Below are 18,323 nucleotides of genomic sequence, written 5' to 3'. Positions count from 1 at the left end.
GCTGTTCAAACACCCCCCTCACCATAGCATGCAGCACACCCTCCATTGCTAAAACGTGGCAGTGAATAGGATAAGGTAGTTTGCTTACTTTTTATAGTCTCTGCAATTGCTGGTTTTGTAGATGCTGGTCTGCAACTAGTTGTGTGGGGCAGAATGCTCCTCTATGGTCATGAACCCCTTGTATTCTGCTGCCATTTTATGTGGTAGACAGTTGCAAGGGGACATACTTGCATTCTTTTTATTATAGTCATAGATTTTGTCCTTTTGACTTTGAGAAAAAGAAGGATTCAAGAGGTTCAAATGATGCCTTTTATTTTATTATTTATTTATTAATTATTACAATAATAAACTTAAAGAAAAAGTGAGAATACTCTGAAAGTAGGTCATTGAATAGACTACAGTAGATCCAGTCTACTACAGAAGAATCTTAATCCAATCCATCATCCAATCTGAAGTTTTATTCTACAAACACACTATAACAATGGCAATATGTTGGGGTATGCTGAACAGAATATCCCAAGTTCCCACAGGCCCCATTCATTTCATAGGCTCCTTGGAGGAAGAAAGACCAATATTTTAATGCTTTCTTCTTATTAACCGATCCCTCTTGTTCAGATCAGGTCTCAGTATAATAATGTAACATTTAGGAGAAAAGATGCAGCCCAGTAACCCAACACTAGAGGCCAAAATGGAGAAGATCTCCACAGCCACCATGTCTTTTCCTCTTGTGCTCAGGTAAGTTGGAACAAAGGACAGCCATACACTGCAAAAGACCAGCATGCTGAAGGTGATAAACTTGGCTTCATTGAAACTGTCTGGCAACTTCCTGGCTAGGAAAGCCATGGTGAAGCTGATGATGGCCAGAAGGCCCATGTAGCCCAGGACAGAATAAAACATGATGACTGAACCTTCATTACATTCCACTATTATTTCTCCAGACAACAAGTGCATGTCCAAATATGGGAAAGGGGGGGCAGTGCCCAACCAAACAGCACAAATGCCTACTTGAACAAAGGAGCAGGAGAAGACAATAAGGTGTGCCAGTTTCGTTCCCACCAATTTCTGGAAGGTGTTTCCTGGTTTGGTGGCCATGAAAACCACAACCACCATGATGGTCTTCGCCAAAACAGAAGAAACAGCAATGGAGAAGATGTTGCCAAAAGCTGTTTGTCGGAGGAGGCAGGTCTCCTTATTGGGCTTTCCAATGAAGAGCAAAGAGCAGAGCAAGCAAAGAAGGAGGGAGATGAGGAGAACGTAGGTGAGACTCCGGTTGTTGGCCTTGACAATGGGAGTGTCCCTTTGCTTAATGAAGATTCCCAGCACCAGAGCTGTGATGGCAGCAAGGAAAAGAGCCAAGGCAGCTAAGCTCTTACCCAAGGGTTCTGCATAAGACAAAAAGCTTGTTGTCTTGGGAATGCATCCATCTTGGTGCTTGTTTGGATAGTGATCTTCCATGCAAGGAGAACAGAAATCCATGTCTGAAAAAGGAGCACATATCACCTTCAAGCTACCATGAAGGGCCTTTGGTGCCTTTACTTGGAGAAAGGTGAGGTTTAAATTCATGAAATAAATAATTCTCATTTGTAAGAGAAATCTAAGCCTTTCTAAAAATAGATATTGAACGAGGACTTACACCCTGAAATAACGCAATTTGTTGATCTGCAATGATGCATGGAAAAGTTATTTTCCAGGCAGGAGGTCTGGTCTAGAGCAGGGGTGCTCAATAGGTCGATCGCGATCGACAGGTCGATCGCGAGGGCAAAATGAGTCGATCGCGTAGCTGCTCCAGCTGTTCCTGCAGTTTTGCGGCTTGGCCAGCAGGTGGCACCAAAGAGCCGTCTTCTGGGTTCTGAGAGCCTGCGCAGGGGCAGCCTAGAGTGCGACTAGGGTGTGCGCGCGCTCTGTGACTCTCACCGGGCGTGGGGGGGGGTGGAAAAACGAAGTGAGAGCAAGCGCAGTCGCCGTTTGTTGCTCTGCTCGTACCCCCTCCCCCTCAGCGCCCGGGCTGGATAGGAGAGGCTGGAGCTGTGGCAGCGCAGGCCGCCGGACAAGGGTGGGTGGGGGGAGGGAGAAGAGAGCCTCACGTCACCTCGCCTCCCTGCTGTGCAGCTTTTGTGAGAGAAAGCACCCCTCTCTCCAGCCCACCCCCTAGGGTAGAGGGTGGCCTGGGCGCAGCCCTGGGCTGGAAGGTGAGTGGGCGGCGGGGTCACTGCAGGCAGAGCGTGGGGGCTGCAGGAGGGCAGCAGGTGGTCCAGGCTGCTCGCCCGCCCGCCCGCTCTGGGAGGCGTGACTGCTGCTGCTGCACCTGCACCTGCTGCTGGACCAGGCAGTCCCTCCCCCCTCCCTCCACAGCCTGTGGGGCGGGGGCTGCCAGGGCAAGCCCGGCCACCTGCTCCTCTGCCGGTCCTCCTGCAGGCGGGGGGCTCCCGGTACGGGCCAGGCAGGGCGTCCCTGCGGAGGGGGCGAGCCTGTGCAGGGAAGGCGCTCTGCACGTGCTCAGGAACACTTCCAGCCAGTGGCGTAGCTGGAGGGGGCGGGGCACCCAGTCTGGCGAGGGGAAAAACACTTTACACATGCTCAGAGGTGGTGGCACAGCTGGAGGGGGGCGGTAGATCTCCAGGCCTTGCTGGGTTTCAAAGTAGCTCTCGAGCCAAAAAAGTGTGAGCACCCCTGGTCTAGAGGGTTGAGCCTCCATTTGCCTGAAGATAACATCCAAAGGTCGCCAGTTTGAGGCCACCGGCACCGCGCAACCTTGAAGCAGCTGACAAGCTGAACCAAGCTATTCCATCTGTTCTGAGCGTGGGAGGATGGAGGCCAGAATGTGCGACCAGATCAAGAAAGAAACACCTTAATGTTGTGGTTTCTTGAAAGATAGAAACCTTCTTTCAAATTGTAAAAATCCCTACGGGGATTTAAATTGCCTGCCTATGTAAACCGCCTTGAATAAAGTCTAAGGAGAAATCTGAGGACCAAGAAAGGCGGTATAGAAATACCTGTATTATTATTATTATTATTATTATTATTATTATTATTATTATTATTATTATTATTATTATTATTTCCCATGTCTAATATTTAATTATGGCATCCTGATTCCACAAGAATTTAGAGAAGTTTCAAGTCTGTCACATGTTTTAGCATGAAGATCAGATGAAGAGATCTCTGTCATGAAGCTTGTTTTTTTTTCTAAAATCCTGCTGGGAGTTGATGTGGGGCCAGGAACCACAGGAACTGGTTAAAGTTCAGAATTGTTACTTGTGTTTCTAATAGAGATTCATATTTCAGAATAGTACTTCACTTACCATCTTGGTCTGAGATCATCCCTTCTGCACACGGAGCACAATCATAGCAGCAAAATTTCTCCCCCTCCTTCAATTTCCTGCTGGAACCAGGGTGGCAGTTGTCATTACAGACAGATAAGGGTGGCACCTGTCCTTAAAAGAAAGGAGAATGTAACATTGAGATTGTTTTGTATGGATATCGATACAAATGATCTGAAGGTCATCAAGAAGGGAGATGATACCATATGTAAAAACCTGTGATTTGGATGGCAGAAGGTAGGGCAATGGAAGGCAGAAAGGACCTAATGCTGGATAAGGGGTGATGAAGCGGTACAGCTGGAGGGGTGCAAAGCACTAAGTTTTGCAGGGAGCCTCACTGCAGTGTGCAAGTAGCTCCCCCTTCCTCTTTAGAGCCATTCTGGGCAGGGGGAGCAAAACGTAGGTTGAATGCCTTTGTTTTGCTCCCCCTGCTTGGAATAGCTCTGAAGGGGTGGGGTCGCTTGCACACTTTGGTGAGGCTCCCTGAAAAACTTAGTGCTTTGCACCCCCACTAGCTATGCCACTGGGGTGATGATAATGGGTAATCACATTTATGAGCTCACACACAGCATATTCAGTGAGAAAATACATACTGCCATCTGCATAAATACAAAGGAAGGAGTGTACTAACTTCCATATTTAGGCAGACAAATGTTCTCCATTAAAGCAGCGGTAGAGAAATGCCCGACTTTCCCAAGTAAGACATAAAGTTCAAGAGCATCTATTACGTCTTAAGTCCGCCATTTTCAACCGTGGCACATTGGTGTGTCATGAATGGTCCCCAGGTGTGCCACAGGAATTTGGTAGAGGGTCATTTATTGGTAGGGTCATTCGGGATGTGAGCCCCCCCCCCCATTGGCAGCACAGTGTGCCTTGTCAATTCTCAAAAAACTGGTGGTGTGCCTTGACCATCTGAGTGCCTTGCCAGTGTGCCACGAGATGTAAAAGGTTGAAAATCACTGTCTTAAGTACTAGCTCTTGAAAGTTGGCGATGTTCACTCTGAAGCTCACTATCAAAGCCTGTTTCTCAGCATAAACATTTGAGAGATTGAGGCTGTGTACGTAAAGTGTTATCATTTAATTCTCATGGATTCATCTTGTCATAGGTTGTGCCTTTCTATTCCTACCTGACTCCATGCCACTCAATTCTGTCCTCATTAACAGAGAACTTTACCCCTGAAGCAGCCTCAGGATCCAGCCTCCCCACTTTGACCCTGGCATAGGAGTCATTTTTGAAAGTGACCAGGTTCGTGATATCAAATCCACCCGCTAATTCTCCATGTTCATTAAACTTAATTTCATCTCCACAACTGTTGTTGAATGAGTTCCTCAGAAGGAATGAGTGAAGCTAGGTAGAAAGAGAGTCAGTGGGACGTTACGGTGTAATATTCTCAATTACGATTGGTCTTAAATACGTTTCTTAGCTGAATGTAAATGGTTTTACTCTTCAAATGAGCCAGCAAAGGATATAATTATTTTGCAAATGTTAATGGACTATACCTACTTCAGGTGTCATATATAGAAAGAGTTGGCAGATCACCTCTCAGTATCAGTATCAGTTGATTATTATGCTCAGGTTGACTTCCATAAAGAACAGTGGAGGAGCAAGCAGGGTATTTAAATTATTAATAATACTGAAGGTTTGTATGGGGAGTTTGTTTTTCGGGTTTTCTTTGCTGTATCATTCTCAGAATAGAGAGCAAAGGAGTTAGGGACTAGAGGTGTGTGCCACTTAACAACAGGGGTACGTTTTCTTATGCCCGTTGTTATGCGATTAGGTTGTTAAGCGAGCATTCAGCACAATCTAGTGCCTTTGTTGTGTAAACAGACACTCCCTGCCAGACACTAGCTGGCTGCACAGGCTTCTGGAGGAAGACTGCCTCTTCTTTGCATTAAGAGCCTCTTGGTTGTGTAAACGGACACTCTGCTGTAGGCCATGGGAGATCTGACTGCCTCATTTAGAGCCTCTTTGTCATGCTTTGACCACCATCATATATGCGGTCCGTCATTAAGTGGAAGGTTGTTAAGCACCGCATGCCTGTCTAAAGAAGACATGACTGCCCATCATCTGAATAGGTTTGGTAGTCAGTGACATATGGACCACAGCAATCCGTATCATATGATATGGTGCTTAAGTGAGAAGCAATTACCTGCCAGGGGTTTATGTTCAGTCTGCTTCTGTCGACAATTTCTCTGTGTCTGGGTCTAGATGAATGGCTGTGATGCAAGGCATGTGCTACAGCATGGACAGCATTATAGATACTGTAGCTGTGTCTGGTCATGCCCATTTCGAAGAACGGTGCAGGTAGACTCTCCAGCATCTCTTCCCCAGTACAGGTATCTGTATTGGTTGGTGTCGTGCTTCCTTTGGGGAAGAAACAGTTGAATGCTTGTTCCCAGAAATTCTTCACAAAGCCATCTCCTTCTGACTCCCAGGGATCTAAAGCCTGAAGAAAGTTTTGGAAACCTGGGTGCTTGTTTGAGTGAATCGTGAAGGACAGAGCGCCGTGGAAAGTAGCATCACGGAAATTTTTTATACGCAACATCTTGTAATAGATGTTGCTTGTAAAATCAATTTGGGCTGTCGTAATCCACACTTTCCCAGTAGGAACCTTGTAGCCTGGATCTACCAGAGGAATCATAGTTCTTGAGATCCATAGAATAGTTTCCAACAATATAATGGATGTTGTTTCCCCATAGAGGACAATTGCATTGGCTCTGCTCTCCAGGTAACCTGGAAGATTTTGCAGAACTTCTTGCATAAGGTCAGGTAACTTACCCCTGCTAACTGGGTAAGAGGCACTTTTTCAAGTGGGTGCTCCTCTTTTATTTAGCAGGGGGAGAGTAACTGGCCCACCTCACCCCAGCACTGTCTGTACTAGTGGCTGTCTGCTGGTGTTGCAGCTTTTTAGATTGTGAGCCCTTCTGGGACAGAGAGCCATTAGATATTTGATTTTTCTCTGTAAACCGCTTTGTGAACTTTTTGTTGAAAAGCGGTATATAAATACTGTTGTTGTTGTTGTTGTTGGTATGTTTGTGAAACGGACTTTGTTTTTGGATCTCTCAGTGAAGGCTGAACAGATTCCATTTTGAGAAAGCATTGGCTCCAAGACCTGTAAGAAATGATCTCCCCCGTCGCTATCCATGGAAATGAGCCCAATCCATTTCCAGCCGAAATGCAGAAATAACTGGACAATTCCCCGGTACTGAAGGACTTCATTGGGGACCATGCGATAAAAGGAAGGAACATCTGATTTATCATTCTTTGCTGGTTCAAACGAGCCATACGAAAACTTAAAAAGGAATTCAATTACATTAGACAGGACATTGTCTTATCTGAGGTTGTCCTCACTCACAATATTGTTATTCAAGTTACTTGTGAATTTAGGAGCTTACTTCCTACTTTTTCAGAGAAGAATCTTCATGTCTGCTTAATGGAATCATAAAATATTGATATATATTCCAAGTCTTTCAAAGCATGTAAATAAAATCTGTGAATTTTTATTCCCATTCTGTAAAAGACAACTTCTCTCCATTGTCATGAAATGAGAAATAAAAATATTTGAGAAGGCAGAAATGAGAAAAACTGCACAATTTGAATTTAAATAGGAAAATCCTAGTACTTTGCTGGAGTTGTTTGACCTTAAATATATTTTCTCAGAAGAGAACTGTGATCCAATAACTTTATGTCTTTCAATCTTACCTGTGGAATCTTGTAAAGGCCTAAGATGCTTGCCATATGTGAGGAGGTATCCGGGTCAAGTCCCCCAATAACTCCAATGAGATTGTCCTGGGTGCCGCACTTATAATTGGGGATAAACCTATGTGATTGAAAGAGCAGGTCCAGAGTGTTACGGTAGGTCATCCTTGCATCAAAGTAGCTGTCATAGATGTGGAATCCCAGTGTGACATTGGGCAAGATTTCAGGATTTTCATTGATCTCCTCTATGGCAAAAGCCAACGTCAGAATATGCTGGTAGAACCTGGTCACTACCCTGCAAATAAAGCAACAGTTTTAAGAGACTCCAACAATTCCTGATATCATCTTATCACCTAAGTGATGCACTCTGGCTCTAAGAGATGTGGCCGCCTGGTTTGAGGGCAAAATTCAACATAGTTATGACTGAGCGCCACTGGAATCATGCAGAAGTTGTCATGGATCTCCTCTGATGTTCTGAAACTGTGTGTACCTGTAACACACAGCCCAGACTCCATTCCAAATTCTATTTAAAATGTTTCCATTTGCAAAGGCATGCACTGTAGAACCATTGATTCAAAGGATGACATACATATTTATGTATTTCAGGGTCAAGCTAAATGTATCAGTGGACAACTGTGATTTGGGATATTCATGTTCCTTTTAAAACATGATAACAGACACTGAGCAAAATGGCGAAAGGCTGTCATCTATTTACTCTCCACCTTCCTAATGTTACTTTCCCCATGTCAAAAAGTATATGAGCACCCATATGCACTATGCAGAAGGGACAGCATTTGTCTATGTGCAAATTATGTGCTATGTGCTCTTCTTTTTTTTTTTTTACCAAACCCTACTACATCCATTCTTCCCATTCTAAAATGGAATGACTCAGAATGTCTTTTTTGGGATATGGGTAGATGTCCATCAGCTAGCAAAAGAAGAGCAACTTAAAATGACGATACCAATGTATACGTTAAACCCTACATCATAAATGCCCCAATCCTATTCAGAGTTTATAGTGGTGGATCTCCTGATCTCTTACTATAAGTCTTGGTTCAATGGTGCAAAAGCTTGAAGCTGTTGCCTGCTGTAGGGCCCCAATCCAAATTCTATTTACTTTGTTTCAGTTTACACAGACCTACTTGCAGAACCACCTACTCAAAGAGAATTATGCTATGTGCTCTTCTGTTTTACCAAAGCCTACTGCATCCATCCTTCCAATTAAAAATGGAATGACCCAGAATGTCTTTCCTGGAAGATGGTTAGAGATCTTTCAGGTAGCAAAAGGTCCATACCAACATAGAGATTCAGTAAATTAAAGCCCGTATCATGTAATCTGGGTGAGTGAGTGTGGGGAATAACTCCTTACAGTATAAGATTTTTAAGTCGTTCCTGAGAAGGGTGTTTTGTGAAGGAATATTTAGGGGAGAAGTAATGGATATGAGTTCCAATCCCACCAATGGCAAATTCACCTGGCTGGTACCACTCATGGGGAATATGAAGGGGAATATTTCCCAGGCATCGGGTTTTGCACACCATATGAGGAAGCTGCAGAATCAGCAGGAACAGCACAGACTCCAACATGCTGGTACAGAAGATCCTGCATAGACAGGGACACTCTTGGTTTTTCTCTACAGAATCATCTCTACTCTCAGCCTAGTTCAAACAAGCTGGCTTGGGTGGCAAATGACTCTGCCAAGGCAGCCCTTAGAAGGACAAGTATCCACCTTATTGTAAATCTGAACAGTGTTGGAAAAACAATCCTTGATTATACTCTGAAACCACAGTTAGCTAAGGAAAGGGCGGGGGGAATGATTCAAAAGGACAGAGCCCTGCCTCCCTGTATTCCCTAACCTGAGCTGAGAATTCTACGATGCACTTTTTATATCCACTTCCAGGCTGGTCCATGGATGTTTTTCTATTGCTACCTTGAAAAACATGTAAGTTTTGGCCGTTTAAATTAATAATAGTGATTATCATAATGACAGGGCAGAGAACCCATTTTGTTACACTTTTTTTTTCTGTGACATCATCCGTGTCATGTGACATCAACAGCAGAACAGCAGGGGAAGCAAACACATTTGTCAGATCTCACAGTAGAGCACGAATCGGGGACCGAGTACAGAATGACTCCCATTGCCCCACCATCGGGGTGGCATCAGGAAGAAAACACCATCGTTGACCTCATTCCCTCCAAGGAGAATTACAGTGAATGCTAATAAATTCTTGGGGGTGGCACGCCCCCCCCCAACAACCCTTCCCCTCTGGAATCTAAATTATTTTTATAAAACCCAAGGGAATCATTTATGAGATCCTTCCTATACTTTCAAACATCAGAGCTTTTCACCAGTCAAGTTCACAACTAATTTGCAATCGTCAAAGGCCACTACATCTACTGGTCAATCCTTAAAATATGGCTTCTTTTCTGCTAACTCTATGATATATGAGTAATCTTGCGCGTGAGAGATTCAAATTTCACATGTTGTGTGTCATGCCTATTCGGGCCCAGAAATACAGCAACATGTCATCCATTCCAACTAGATGTCTCTGCAATCCTATCGCCTGGGTGAACCAATTAGATGTTTAAATGATTTCAGACATTATTGGAGTCTGAGTTGAGACAGTCAAATGCCATTTACAGAGTAGTGACAAAGTTCTACCAGCACATCTTGGCCTTGGCAATGGAGAACAATGGAAATCCCAAAATTGCTGAATGTTGCTCTGGAGTTCCACATCTATGACAGCTACACTGATTCCAAGATGACCTACTGTAATGCTCTGGATTTGCTCTTTGGTCGTATAAGTTTGCCCTAACTACAGCTGTGACAAATTCACTGAAGTCATTGGTGGAGTTGACTCTGTCACCTCCATGCCCACAGCAGATATCTTAGGTCCTTCCATTATTCCACAGGCAAGACCTGTGCATGGATGCCATGACCTTTTTCTTAGGGTGCAATTCTAACTGCATCCTGGGCAGGCACAAGTCTCTTGCACCGGCCCAGGAGAGTCACAAACATGCCATAAAGCATGTTTACGCCTCTGTGGAAGTAAACCCCACCGGAGCACAGAGGTATGTTGGCCAGCGGAGGCCAAATCCAGCCTCTGTGGTGGCAGGAGAAAGTAAGTTTGTGCTGGCCAAGTTTGGCTGGTGTGCGGGACTGGGGAGGGGCAGGCAGAGGGCTGAGAGAAGTCAGTTCGGCCAGGGGGAGGGCAGGCAGTGGGTGGGCCCACAGGTGGGCAGGTGAGGAGTGCGAGGCAGGGCCAGAATCCTCTTAGCTTCTCCTGTTTCCTCTTAGCTTATCCATTGAGGTCTCCGAGGATCATAAGCAGCCCAATTCTATTCAGCCCTGGCCAGCACAGCAACATGACCCACATCATATCTAGTGCTGAAATTGGGCAGGCCAGGGGTCTCCACCATCCCCTACCCCATCTGAGCCTTAACTGCCCCCCTCCCCACCCTCCCCTGCCCTGAAACACCCCTCCAGCCTCCATTCTGCACCACTGGAACATTCTGCCATCACCGGTGCCAGTAAGTTAGTGGTGGGGGGGGGGCGCTGTGGATGGGAAGGGGGATTAGGGAGTTTTGTGGTAGAAACTGAGGGGTGTCAGGGAGGGAGCAGTGAAATCCAGCAGCAGTCCAGCTTGACAGATCTGGTAGTCCAACTTGACAGATATACCCACAACCCTGCTCCAGAATGCTCTCGACCTCTTCTCAAACTTATGTCAGCTCAGGGGATGTTCTGGGGAGGGGTTATAGGAATAGATTCTGGAATGTGAGACCATAGCCCCATCCTCCCAGAATTTCTTCCAGTGCAGCCTAGCTCCCTTCCCAATTGTCCCCCAAGCTGTCCCCCAAGAGTCATACTCTCTGTCACCTTATCTGCTCTGGTGAAGCACCTAGGAAGTGCTAGTGTGCACACAGAGCCTCTGTACATTTGCACGGGTGGCTCCATAACACATGACAGCACCATAGCTTTTGTGATGCCACGGTGGCACATCCCATTGCGGATTGTGAGATTACTCCACCATAAGAACATAAGAACAACCCCACTGGATCAGGCCATAGGCCCATCTAGTCCAGCTTCCTGTATCTCACAGCGGCCCACCAAATGCCCCAGGGAGCACACCAGATGACAAGAGACCTCATCCTGGTGCCCTCCCTTGCATCTGGCATTCTGACATAACCCATTTCTAAAATCAGGAGGTTGCACATACACATCATGGCTTGTACCCATAATGGATTTTTCCTCCAGAAACTTGCCCAATCCCCTTTTAAAGGTGCCCAGGCTAGACGCCATCACCACATCCTGTGGCAAGGAGTTCCACAGACCAACCACACGCTGAGTAAAGAAATATTTTCTTTTGTCTGTTCTAACTCTCCCAACACTCAATTTTAGTAGATGTCCCCTGGTTCTGGTGTTATGTGAGAGTGTAAAGAGCACCCCCCTATCCACTCTGTCCATCCCCTGCATAATTTTGTATGTCTCAATCATGTCCCCCCTCAGGCACCTCTTTTCTAGGCTGAAGAGGCCCAAACGCCTTTCCTCATAAGGAAGGTGCCCCTGCCCCGTAGCATCTTAGTCACTCTCTTTTGCACCTTTTCCATTTCCACTGTCTTTTTTGAGATGCGGCGACCAGAACTGGACACAATACTCCAGGTGTGGCCTTACCATCAATTTGTACAACGGCATTATAATATTAACCAAAAATGCCCTTTAAGATTAGGTCATTTAACAGAGTTATGAGAAAAAAATTATTTATTTATTTTATTCCCCACGTTTTTGTACCACCTTTCCCCCAAGGAGCTCAGTGTGGTGTAGACAGTTCCTCCCTTTTGTCCTCACGACAACCCTGAGAGGTAGTAAAAGCTGAGGGATGGTGATTGGCTTAAGGTCACTCAGGAAGTTTAATGGCTGACCAGGGATTTGAACCTGGATCTGCCAGATCTGATTCCAACTCCCAAACCACCACTTATATAGACAATTCAAGTTAAAGCATCAGACACACCCAAAACCTAATTTGATAGACTCTTAAGATGAAGTTCAAAAGCCAATGAAAGACTAATTATTATATCTCATCCTTTTCTCCTTATTAACTGTTCCCTTTTGTTCAGATTAGGCCTCAGTATAATGACATAACATTTGGGAGAAAAGATGGAGCCCAGGAGCCCAGCACTGGAGGCCAAGATGGAGAAGATTTCCACAGCCACCATGTATTTTCCTTTGGTGCTCAGGTAGGTTGGCACAAAGGACAGCCACACACTGCAAAAGACCAGCATGCTGAAGGTGATGAACTTGGCTTCATTGAAACTGTCTGGCAGTTTTTTGGCTAGAAAAGCCACAGTGAAGCTGACTGTGGCCAAAAGGCCCATGTACCCCAGAACACAGTAAAAAATGGTGATTGATCCTTCATTACATTTCACAATGATTCTTCCAGCAACTGAGTGCATATCCCAATCTGGGAATGGAGGAGAAGTGGCCAGCCATACAGCACAAATGCCTACTTGAACAAAGGAGCAGGAGAAGACAATCAAATATGCTAGTCTCATTCCCACTAGTTTCCGAAAAATGTTCCCTGGCTTGGTGGCCATGAAAATCACAACCACAGTGATAGTTTTGGCCAAAACAGAAGAAACAGCAATGGAGAAGATGAGGCCAAAAGCTGTTTGGCGAAGGAGGCAGGTCACCTTGTTAGGCTCTCCAATGAAGAGCAAAGAGCAGAGGAAGCAAAGGAGGAGAGAGACGAGGAGAAGGTAGGTGAGGCTGCGGTTGTTGGCTTTGACAATGGGAGTGTCCCTTTGCTTGATGAAGATCCCAAGCACTACTGCTGTGATCAGAGAAAGGAAAAGAGCCAAGAAAGTGAAACTAATGCCCAAAGACTCTTTGAAAGACAGGAAGCTGGGCATCTTGGGAAGGCACTGATCTCTGTCCTTGTTCGGGTGTTGATCTTCTGGGCAGCAGATACAGTAATCCATGTCTGAAAGAGGAACACACTGCTACTTGAAATGGACAACAATGAGACTCAAAAGAACGAACTGCTTTCTAAGAACCTGACTCAACCTGCAGGTCTGACTACTGCAGTTTTGCAGAGCTATCTGAAGCCACTGGTGTAGCTAGAGGGAAGGCAGCACACTAAGTTTTGCAGGGAGCCTCCCTGCAGCGTGCAAGTGGCTCCTCCTCCCCCCCTTGGGAACCATTCACCTCAGTTCCCCCCCCTCCACAGGGAGGCTTCCTGCAAAACTTAGTGCACCACCTACCCTCTAGCCACACCAGTGTCTGAAGCTGAGGACTAAATTGCACATTATGTCTAAGATTTGTGATCAGATCTCCTGACTTTGTGGAAACTGAGAAGGAGCAGCAGAGGATCAGATTTGGAATGGCCTCTGAATCAGTGATTTGCGAGTGGTCCTTTCATCTCCCCCCCCTCCCAATTTTATTTTCTTAATTTAATTCACACTATGACGGTATGTGCATTAGAAAAGACAGGAGAGCTGGGCAAGAGTAGGGGAAGGGACTGAAATGGAAGGAGCAGGAGAGAAAGCATGCCAGCAGAGACAAGGGAGAGCTAGAGCATGAGGTGGAGGGAGAGTTGCCTGAGCATTGGAGCAGAGACAGGATAACAAGCAGCAACAGATGGAGATTAAGGTCAAGGAATCAGCGGTGGAGAGGAGAAGGGACCATGGACCAACAACAACAAGGGAATGAGGCTCAGTAAAAGCAGGGCAAGTAGTAGAAGGGAGACAGGACAAACGATGGTGTTAGACAGGAGTGAAGCTGAAGAGAAGCTTGATTGTATTGATCAGTGAGAGTCAGAAATGAGCACAGGAGGAGACCTGGTGATGGGAAGTCTAAGCCATCTGACAAAAGCAAGGGGGAGATCAGAAGGGGAAGAAGGGAAAGAATTAGCCCTCAGGGCCTGGTGGAAATAAATGTAAAGGGGGAAGGCGCTTAGTAACTTCAGGTGGCAAAGGCTGAATATTAAGGGACTGAGTTCTGACAAACAAGTTCAAGGAACTCAGGTGTGAACATTTACAGTTCTGTTTATTGGGGCTGGGCCACTTCTGGGTACTGGTGATGTCACACCCCAATCCTTGTGATGCAGACTTGTCCCCTTGGGAGAAGTCCATGAGAGCAGGGTCAGTCACAGTCTCTGGATTCCAAGGCATTCCAATGTATGTAGGCACCCAGAATGAAGCAGCCTTATCTTGCCAACAGTATTGCCAGAATCATTCAGTTGATGCTCAGAGTCTCCAATTTTCACTCCTTTTTATGCACATGTCCTACTCTTCTATAACCTGCTTCCAGAAACTTCAAATATTCTCTCTTACACTCAAAATAATTGAAAAATTCATTATAAATTTTAGCATTGTAGAAAAAAAAACCACACAAATACATTCACTGTACAGTTGAGTTACAAAAAGAGTATTCTGCTAAATAAAACAAAACAAGTAAGTGTTTGTGGCTGTTTGGGCAGAGAGAGAGAGAGAGAGAGAGAGAGAGAGAGAGAGAGAGAGAGAGAGAGAGAGAGAGAGAGAGAGAGGAAAATAAGCTAATGAGAAGCCTAATCGAAGTAGGAGAGACACCCCACAAATGTCTGAACTAGGAACTGAATGGGTAACTGCTCCTCCACCTGGTGGGGATGGACACATACATATCCTCACTCCTCTACTTCTGTCCAGATTTAGCACACATTCTGTCCCTCTTCCAACAATGAACACATTCTGTCCCTCTTCCAACAATGAACACAGTCTTTAAATACTTTTTCATTTTTGCCAAAGAGGTCAAAAAAAAAAAGGACCATTCTCCTAGGAGATGGTCTGGGCTGGGGAACTTCTTATTGCTAAGATTCAAAATCAGTGCAAGTTCACTGGTCCTTCTAATACAGAGTTTTATTTCTGAATAGAGCTTTTCTTACCTTTTTGATCTGAGATCAGCCCTTCTGAACAGGGAACACAGTCATAGCAACAAAATTTTTCACCCTCCCTCCTTTTTCTGCTGGATCCAGGGTGGCAGTTGTCATTACAGACTGATAAGGGGGGCACCTATCCTTAAAAAAAAAAAAAAAAAAAAAAGGGAAAATAACACTGAGTGTTTTTTATAATGGGAATATTGCTGTGTAAATGATTTTCTGGTTAAGAAGAGGGGTGATGACAGTGGTTATTAACATCACTGAGTAACAGTTGCCCCAAATACGATAGCGTGGTGACTTTGGCAACAAGAGCTGCCACCTCATCAACCATGCTTCCAGGGGCCTGAGATGTCTCAGGAACTCATTTGGTGATGGCCCCGTAAATGATGTGCCCTCCCACTTTCTTTGCTGACCATGAATTTTGCCTTTACAGATAGTGCCATTACAGTCTTGCCTCAGTCAAATCTTCATGCCACTCAATGCTGTCCTCATTAATGGTGAACTCTTTGCCTGGAGAAGCCTGAGGATCCAGCCGCCCCACTTTGACTCGGGCATAGGAGTCATTTTCAAAAGTGACCAAGTTTGTAATATCAAATCCGCCTGCTAATTCTCCATGTTCATTAAACTTCACTTCATCTCCACAAGTGTTGTTGAATGGGATTCTCAGAAGAAATGAGTGAAGCTAGGTGGAAAGAGAGTCAATGAGACTGTTAAGTGGATAATATTCCTGCCAAGGTCTTTTAAAACAAATGTTTTAGCCATGTTTCGCTGGTTTTCTACTAGGACAGAACCAGGATTAGAAACACAGTTGATGAAGGACCATACCTGCTTTAGATTCTATATAGGTGGCAAATCATAACACATTCTAACTTTATCAATGGATTATTACGCTGCTCAGAATAACCTCCAGGTAGGTACAAGAAAGAAGTACTTATGATAGTCACACTGTCAGTTTCTGCTGCATCAATCTTTGGCTAAGAAAGAAAGGAATTTTGGAAGATAAGTAAGAGGTGTGCACTCATTCTCTATTCCTCTCTTTATATGGAGTCCATGGTCAATTGCATACTGATGTTTTCATTTCACACTGTGATTTGGGACTAAGGTTATGGAGATATAGTGATGTCAGTGAAAAAAAATATATATATATATATATTACCCGCCATGGCTCCAAGTTCGGTTTGCCTCCATCTTCTCCTGCTCTGTGCTTGGGTCTAGACATATACGCAAAGTGCAAAGCATGTGCCACAGCATGGATGGCATTGTATATACTGTAGCTGTGGCCAGTCATGCTCATTTCAAAAACAGGTGCAGGCAGGCTCTCCAGTTGTTCCTCCCCAGTACAGGGTTCTGTACTCTTGGGTGGCACACCGAGTTTTGGGAACGAGCAGCTGAAAGCTTGCTCCCAGAAATTCTTGATAAAACCATCTCTTTTTGCCTCCCAAGGATCTAGATTCCGAAGAAACTCTGTGAATCCCAAATGTTCACTTGAGTGAATTGTGAAGGAAAGAGCACCATGGAACAGACCATCACGGAATGGTTCTATATGCAACATGTCGTAATAGATATTGCTTGTGAAATCAATTTGTGCTGTAGTAATCCAGACTTTCCCAGCAGGGATTTTATATCCAGAAAGCAGCAAAGCTGTGCTTCCCCATATAGCACTTACTAACCATATAATGGATCTTGTTTCCCCATATATAACAATAGCATTGGCTTTGCTTTCCATGAAAAATGGAATGTTATTCAGGAGCCTGTCAATCAGTTCATTTACAGACACAGTGCGGATTTTATGCGCAGCTCTTTTAGTGAAGGCTGTACAGATTCCTTTCTGAGAAAGCATTGGTTCCATGACTTGCAAGAAATGGTCCCCGGCATCATTATCCATCGTGATGAGACCGACCCATTTCCATCCAAAATGCAGAAGCAATTGGACAATTCCTTGGTACTGAAGAGCTTCATTGGGGACCATGCGATAAAAGGAATCAAGATGGGTCTTTTCATTTTTTACTGGTTCAAAGGAGCCATATGAAAACTTTGAAAAACAAGGGTCTCATATTAGGCAGGGAATAGAATGATAGAAGGTCATCTTATCTTTTTTAGATCCTTAGTAATATGTATTTACTTTTCTGTTAACTTAATTTCTTCTTCACTACTAATAGTTTTTTAAAGAAATTTATAAGAACAAATCTCTTGTTTATAATTGGAAATAAGGGGAAACCTTTGTGATCTGCTTTGCAGCAAAAGTTTTTTCTCAAAGTCCCAAAATTAGCAATTAAGGACTGCATACACAAATTTAATTGGCAGAAGTAATGGCATAGCTAGAGGGGGGTGCAATAAAACTAAGTTTTGCAGGGAGCCTCACAGTAGCAGGCAAGTGGTCCCGCCCCTCCCTGTCGAATTCTGGCCCTCAGTGTACACCTCCTTTTTGCCCCCACCACCTGGAATGGCTCTGAAGGAGAGGGGGAGGGGCCACTTGCAAGCCAGGATGCAACTCCTTGCAAAACCTAGTGCTTTGCACCCCCTCTAGCTACAGCATTAGGTAGAAGCCTTTCCAAGTATGAAGGAGCAACTCAGATGGCACTTCATCTGTTGAATACCAAGCAGGTTACTAAGAAGAAAGAGTGAACCACTTGCTTGGATTTCAAATCACTGATTATATTTTTCTGAGCCCAGAATTTCAGACAAGAAAAGCAGCATGGATTGTAGTCTGCCTACATGAACTCCTGTCTTGGCAACAGAGATTATGCTGCATGGATATATTATGGCAGAAATGGTTACTCTTTGCATTCCTTGGTGGATAAGTTTCCATTCTCCCCAAGACCTGGCCTATTAGATTAGTCCATCATCACATTTCATTCACCAGTGTGCTCTCTCCCTCACAAGGAGACAATCTCAAGCACTGTGCTAATTCAACAATTACATTTTCTTTTACTTCATTCAGTTCTACCTCTCACTCTGAACCACCCAATTTTGAGAGACTGGAAGAGCACTTGCAGACTTAGGCAAACTCCCCATGCCCCACCCACCCACCCAATAGATCTCACCTGTGGAATTTTGTAAAGACCTGCGATGTCTGCTATATATAAGGAGATATCAGAATCAAGTCCCCCAATGATTCCCATCACATTGTTTTGGATGCCACACCTGTAGTTGGAGATTAATCTGTGTGATTTGAAGAGAAGGTCCAGAGTGGCTTGGTAGGTCATCCTTGCATCAGAATAGCTGTCATAAATGTGGAATCCAAGAGTGAGATTGGGCAGGATCTTGGGGTTCTCATTCACTTCATCTGCTGCAAACACCAAGGCCAAGACATTCTGGTAGAACTTTGTTAACACACTGCAAACAAAAGGAACTGGCTGTAGCTGCAAGGAAGAATTCTATAATGTCCGAAATTG

The 18,323-nt window shown here is 44.7% G+C and overlaps 2 protein-coding genes across 2 annotated transcripts; both read right to left on the bottom strand.

Annotated features, from left to right (window-relative positions):
• Positions 1–576: 576 nt before the first annotated feature.
• Positions 577–6,550, bottom strand: LOC136653679 (vomeronasal type-2 receptor 26-like). The gene is made up of 5 exons (XM_066630563.1): positions 6,364–6,550; positions 5,471–6,108; positions 4,453–4,668; positions 3,303–3,429; positions 577–1,478 (listed from the first exon to the last, which is right to left on the bottom strand). The coding sequence occupies exons 1-5, from the start codon at positions 6,548–6,550 to the stop codon at positions 577–579; spliced, it is 2,070 nt and encodes a 689-aa protein (XP_066486660.1).
• Positions 6,551–12,094: 5,544 nt separating this feature from the next.
• On the bottom strand, positions 12,095–16,897 carry LOC136653678 (vomeronasal type-2 receptor 26-like). The gene is made up of 4 exons (XM_066630562.1): positions 16,085–16,897; positions 15,383–15,610; positions 14,935–15,061; positions 12,095–12,996 (listed from the first exon to the last, which is right to left on the bottom strand). The coding sequence occupies exons 1-4, from the start codon at positions 16,895–16,897 to the stop codon at positions 12,095–12,097; spliced, it is 2,070 nt and encodes a 689-aa protein (XP_066486659.1).
• Between the last annotated feature and the right edge of the window lie 1,426 nt (positions 16,898–18,323).

The sequence above is a fragment of the Tiliqua scincoides genome, chromosome 5, assembly GCF_035046505.1.
Source record: "Tiliqua scincoides isolate rTilSci1 chromosome 5, rTilSci1.hap2, whole genome shotgun sequence".
NCBI lineage: Eukaryota > Metazoa > Chordata > Lepidosauria > Squamata > Scincidae > Tiliqua > Tiliqua scincoides.
This window is presented reverse-complemented; position numbering and strand designations above follow the sequence as displayed.